The sequence below is a fragment of the Antechinus flavipes genome, chromosome 5, assembly GCF_016432865.1.
Source record: "Antechinus flavipes isolate AdamAnt ecotype Samford, QLD, Australia chromosome 5, AdamAnt_v2, whole genome shotgun sequence".
Taxonomy (NCBI): Eukaryota; Metazoa; Chordata; class Mammalia; order Dasyuromorphia; family Dasyuridae; genus Antechinus; species Antechinus flavipes.
This window is the reverse complement of record NC_067402.1, coordinates 202,547,098-202,553,097: the sequence shown is the minus strand read 5'-3', so window position 1 is coordinate 202,553,097 and position 6,000 is coordinate 202,547,098. Positions and strand designations below refer to the sequence as shown.

General features: G+C 31.3%; 1 protein-coding gene across 2 annotated transcripts in view; it reads right to left on the bottom strand.

Annotated features, from left to right (window-relative positions):
• Nucleotides 1–225: 225 nt before the first annotated feature.
• NELL2 (neural EGFL like 2) overlaps nt 226–6,000 on the bottom strand; it is a 138,782-nt gene continuing 133,007 nt past the window's right edge. For both annotated transcript variants that reach the window (XM_052000392.1, XM_052000394.1), the window contains 2 exons: nt 4,056–4,280; nt 226–1,857 (listed from right to left, as the gene is read on the bottom strand). In XM_052000392.1, the coding sequence (XP_051856352.1) occupies nt 1,807–1,857; nt 4,056–4,280 (276 nt within the window). In that variant the 3' untranslated portion in view covers nt 226–1,806. The remainder of the gene's footprint in view (nt 1,858–4,055; nt 4,281–6,000) is intronic.

Sequence of the window (6,000 nt, the reverse complement as noted above, 5' to 3'; positions counted from 1 at the left end):
GTATCCTGAAGTCCTTAAATGAATTATTATTAAACTCTAGCTCTGTTCTTATCCTTGAGTAATTTCAGAAAACTCTGTACTGACACAAAGCTTAGGGAGTAAGACCAATGCTTGGATCTAGGATTTCCCCAAATGTAGGTAACAGGCTTTTCTGTAAAAGAAAGAAAGAAAGAAAGAAAGAAAGAAAGAAGAAAGAAAGAGGAAAGAAAAACTCAATATACAATGTGGGTATCAAGGTAGTGGTTTATTTCCTCCACTACAAAAATGCATAAAACACAACTTAATGTATGAACAGATACAAGAATCATAATACTTCTCAAATGGCCTCATTATGCTCCCCCCCAAAAAATAAAGACGATATCTGGGACAGTCAAATTGATATTTTCCATCCACTTGACATCTGTACCATCCAGCTAACAAAGTTCAGCACTCCTGGCCAAGACAGACATGGTTGATTTTAGTCCTTCACAGCTACAGGATGATCCTAGCAGTGATCATTTTGTCCCCTGAGAAACATTTTGTTGCAAAAATTAAAATTTAAATCCCTAAATCTTAAATTCTTTAATTCTTGATCCATAAGGTAATTTATGACCAATTCTAGAAAAATCCATTTTTTAGAATTGCTAGCTGCTAAACTATATTTAGGAAAAGGCAAAAAGAGGCAGCCTGAGACTCAGAAGTCCATTTCATGCTTCCAAGTGATTTTGCTTTAAGCTTTTTGTGTTGTTGGGAGGAGGACAAAGGAATTCTCTCCTTCTTAACTTGTTGGAAGTTCAAGTATGAGAAAGTCTGTGCAACAGGAGATAAATCCAAAGGGGAAAGGTTGAAAATTTGATCTTCACTTTGAGGAAAAGGTTCCTTAGCAGTTGCTAGAGGACCAGTAAAGAGTTGCATCATCCTAGCAAGGCTCATGTTCCTTGTAACAAATAAAGCTTTCTCATCACCTTAAATAAATGGGATCATACAATTTTAAAGCTAGAAGAGACAAGTCCTGAAGACACATTCTCTAGGGATTTTAACTGACATATGACATAATAAAATCCCTGCTGATTAATTTTCCCACATGGTCTTTCAAGGAAATAAAACACCCCAAAGAGCCTTATGGGAAAGCACAAATGAAGATTGATCCACTTATGAGAAAAGTATAGGTAAAATTAGAAGAACCAGGGAATATAATCACGTTTAAAGGGGAAGAGTACTCAAAAAGTCACAAATATCATAATGTAAGAGATATTTAAATTTTGCACAAGAATTTAATCAAGTACTATTAAGTACACAAAAAAGCAAATAGAGATGACTTTCCCATCAGAAAATATTAAGCATCCATGCCTATATATTTTTCTATAACTTGTTTCAGATTTTTTCCGAGTATGTATAATACATAAAACATTATAGGTTCTTTATCTAGCTTGTAGAAAATGTTTTTCATTCACTGACTAAAAAAGTTACAGTGAGGACATCAAGCAATATGCAAAGATAACATAAGCTATAATTTTCTGCACCAAATGAAGAAAGTTGCCTTCAGATATCAAATAGGATTAGTGTCTGCTTCCATTGGTTTTGATATCACTCATTCCATACTCATTTCCATACAGTCAGGTCAGAAACAAAATAATCAGAAGTGCATTCTGACTTAATCCACTGATTTTTCCTTCTGTAGTTTCTCCAAGCTCTATAAATTCTATAATTAAAAGCTTAAAATACATCTGCATGTTAACTACATGCAAATGGTCCAGTTTTGGTTTCAACTATGAGTTTTAGTAAAATATTTAATCAGAAACCTCATATCAGAGACAGATGTTAACTTCATAGTTCTTGAAGGCACTGTAGATCCACTGTACAACAGACATGACCATTCTGGTGAAAGGAGGAAGGGGAAGATAAAGTCATTAGCAAATTATTTATTTAAAATATACATTTCTACAGCTGTTGTAATCTAAGGGATAGACAAATTTCTATTATGGTGATCAAATTACATTTAGTGGCTTTTTGTTAGCTGCTTCTTTGATCACCCAGCATAACCTTGAATCTAATCCTTTTAATTTAAAGATATATTTACTCATATGATACTAATACATTTTAACATCTAGAAAACATAGTTAGGATAGGAAAAAAATCCTTTTAGAAAATCAAGCTACCTATATAGAGAGCTCTTATGGAAAAAATAAAATGACTTCATTCTGCATTATTATTATAAGCTCAGAATTTTACTTGTGTAAAAGTAGGAATTTAAATAAATATAAGTAGGAAATTTAACTTGCCATGTTTGGATTAATCATTTTAGAGACAACAAATAATTCTCTGCACTTTTTGGGGTTAGAGGGCACTCAGAAACAAAAGTGTTGTTATGAAATGGTTCTAACTATCCCTCACATTGCTTTCTACTTATAAAATAGAATTGTGACATAAACCAAATAGTGTCCATAGCATGTTTCAATAAAAATAATAATCATAATTATTAGTATTACAATACAACCTACAAAAGTGTAATATGATTTAAATTAAAAATGACAATTATAAAAAATTGTAATCATCTTTTAATGGGTCACAGGAAATAGTCACTGATAAAACTGAGATAGCTGATCAGGAATGTTAGTTCAATTAAGGATTAACTCAAATGTGTTTATCCTTTTTTTCTGAAAAATATGTCACTCAAAAAAAGTTTTTGGTTAAATCACTTTATTGGTAACTTCTGTGATGTATAGTGCAACAATCTTTTGGAATGAGTACAGCAACATCAATAAGGAAAAATTGAAACAAAAATTCTTGGCTGAGAGATGTGTTTAGGATATAGATGAAGAAAAAAGATATTAAATTTAAGACTACTATCAGATGAAGAAATTCACAGCTACTTTATCTTGAACCATATTTCCCATTCACAACTTATGTAGACAATGAACTGAAGGAGAACAAAAAATTGGGGGATAGGGATATCTATTTATGTATCTATCTATTGGGGAAATCAGCTATAACTCTTGTAAGACTTAGACAAACTGATGCAAAGTGAAACATCATATACACCAAAGGAAATATTGTATGATGATCAACTGTGAATGACTTAGCTATTCTTAGCAATATAATGATCCAAGACAATTCTAAAGGACTTATGATAAAAAAATGCTATATATTTCCAAAGAAAGAACCGATGGAATCTGAATACAAAGTGAAGCATATTTTTATTGGAGTGTTTTTGGGGGGCAATTCCCCCCACACACACCATGTCTAACAGGAAAATCTGTTTTGATGACCGTACATGTATAGCCTATTTAAATTGCTTCTCTGCTAATTGATGTGGTAGAGAGTGGGAGAGAATTTGGAACTCAAAACCTTTAAAAATGTACAATAAAAATTGTTCTTACATGTAATTGGGAAAAAAATAAAACAAAGAAAAATAGTTTTCTAGAGTATTGTAATTTTTAAAGGAGTACTATTATTTAGATATGAGATAGGTTCCATAGTTATATGTTAAAGGAAACAATTCATATTATTTTATCATAGTAGAAATTACTGTGTTGAAGATATTCATCTACCACTATTCAAATATTCAAGTTTTTATTTTATATAAGCATAAAAATTTATATATTTGACTAAATAATATTATATAATTGCATATTATCTTTCAAGAGCAAAGGTAATTTACAAATATTTCTCTAGTTATAGAAGAAATACTGAAAAAAATAATTCATTCACCTTTAATATTACTGATAATATTATTAATCACAAGTATATTAAATTTGCAAAGGACTTTTTGGTTATTATTTTCCAAGAAGATGTTCCCTTGTGTACTATTCATTTCAATTTTGTACAATATATTATGTGCAGCTGATATGCTCCTCAGATCACATGAGGAAATGAAACACAACTTTTAAAGTTGGTGAATAACCAATGGCCAATAATAAAAATGTCTTTTGCCATGAAAAAATACAGGAAATTTTTTTTTAAGAAATATCATAGCATTAGATCAAACTTGTATGATTTGGGGCTGATACAAATACTGGCTGTCCACTGCCCAGATTAAACAAACAGATTCATAGGTTGCATTTAATGTTCCTTACCTTGCATTGGCAGAGAGTACACTCAGTACCATGTTTAATCCAAGAAGATCCAGTGAAACGAACCATATGCATTTCATCCAGGCAAGTCTTCATCATATTATTGCGTATGGTATCAGCCTGGCAAGGATCAGTGACACAGAGTGGACAACACTCATTCTCTGGAAGCATGCTGAATTCACACTCTAAGTCTGGACAAGGCAGAGGCCAGCAATCAACTTCCCCTTGCTATTAAGAAAACATAGACATATTCTCAGAGAAAGGGAATGAGAGAAGAAGGGAAGGAGGAGAAAGAAAACTGAAGGCTGAATATTTAATATGTTAATTTGACTTTAAAAACATTTTCTAGGTATCAAAGATATGGATCATTCAAGTTTTATACAAAAAGTTGCTCTAAACAAATATGAAGATAGGTAAATTGTAAAAGTCATCTTCAAGAATTTCAAAACACAATTCTATTTAGAAAAAAATAAAATTCCATGTTGCCTTTCTTTCTACTAGAAGACAGCTTTGAAATATAGAGATTTGTGACTTTCTTTTATGCTGACTTTTAAAATTTATTTCTGCATAAAAAAGTTTTGTTCATTTACAAGAAAATCAATGTTTTATATATGTATATACACATTCAATTTATATTGTATTCATTCCTGAATTTACAAAAGTAGAAAAATTTTTTAAAAATCCTCATTCTTACTCGACCCTTGAATTCAATTCAATCTTTATTTTTCTTCACAAGAAAAATGTAAAAGTTAGAACTATCTTAAAAAAATTATCTATTTTTAAATATTTAGAAGTATTTTACTAGACATTTCAAAATCTTATGGTACTGAAGATAAAAGTAGCCTTCAAGTATAGAAACCAGCTTTGCTCTTTCAATTGATTTTTGGATTAAAATAAATGAATAAAATGATTTATCTAAAAACAACTATGTGATAATAGAAAGAATGCTAATTATAACTTTAAAAGTAACATCTTGAATAGAAAAAGTCTGCTACAAACCACAAAATAAAATAAGACAGTTATCTCTGAGCCCTTCTCTTATTGTTTCTACCAGTAATTTCATGAGCATATATAAAATAGTGCAGATGACAATCTTCTCTAAAAGGGGGAGTGGGAAACCAAACACTAAAAAAATGTAAGAATGAATGATAGGAATGTATTAAAAATAGATTACTTAAGAAAAAATTTATCAGTTTGTTTATGAAACCAAAGTTGTAGTTGTAGTATTTTTGTAGACTTTTCAAGAGAACTCTAACCACACAGAGTAACCAAAGAAGTTATTATCTTCTCTTTTAGAATCAGGGATGGCAAACATATGTTCTTACATGTCTTTTGTATTAGTACACAGCATCAGTTTTAAGCTTTAATAGGCTTAAGAGGTGAAGTTTAGGAAAGCTAGGGTAAATCTGAATGGTATGCTGAAAAGCAGACATCACCTTGCAAACAAAGGTCCATAAAGTCAAAACTTTTTTTCAGCAGTGACGCATGGCTGTCAGAGTTAGACTATAAGGAAAGCTGAGAATTGCGATTTCCTATTGCTGGTGAAGACTTTTTGGGAGTCCCTTGCACAGCAATGAGGTTAAATCAGTCAGCACTTAAAAAATTAATTCAGGTATTTATTGGAAGGTCAAATACTGCAGCTGAAGCTTAACTACTTTGGCCACATAATGAAAAGATGGGGCCCATTGAAAAAGACCCTGATATTGAGAAGGATTGAAAGCAAAAGGAAAAGGGCATGGCAGAGGACGATATGAATAGATAGTATCATGGAAATAATAAACGTGGACAGACTTTGAGAGATAGTGGAGGATAGAAGGGTCCAGAATACTGTGGTACACGGGGTCATGAAGAGTAGAAATGACTGAACAATAACAACAAAGTCTTAATAACTTAAAACTGCACTACAATTTTTGAGATACCATATAGTAAATTATCCAAGGAAACAGAA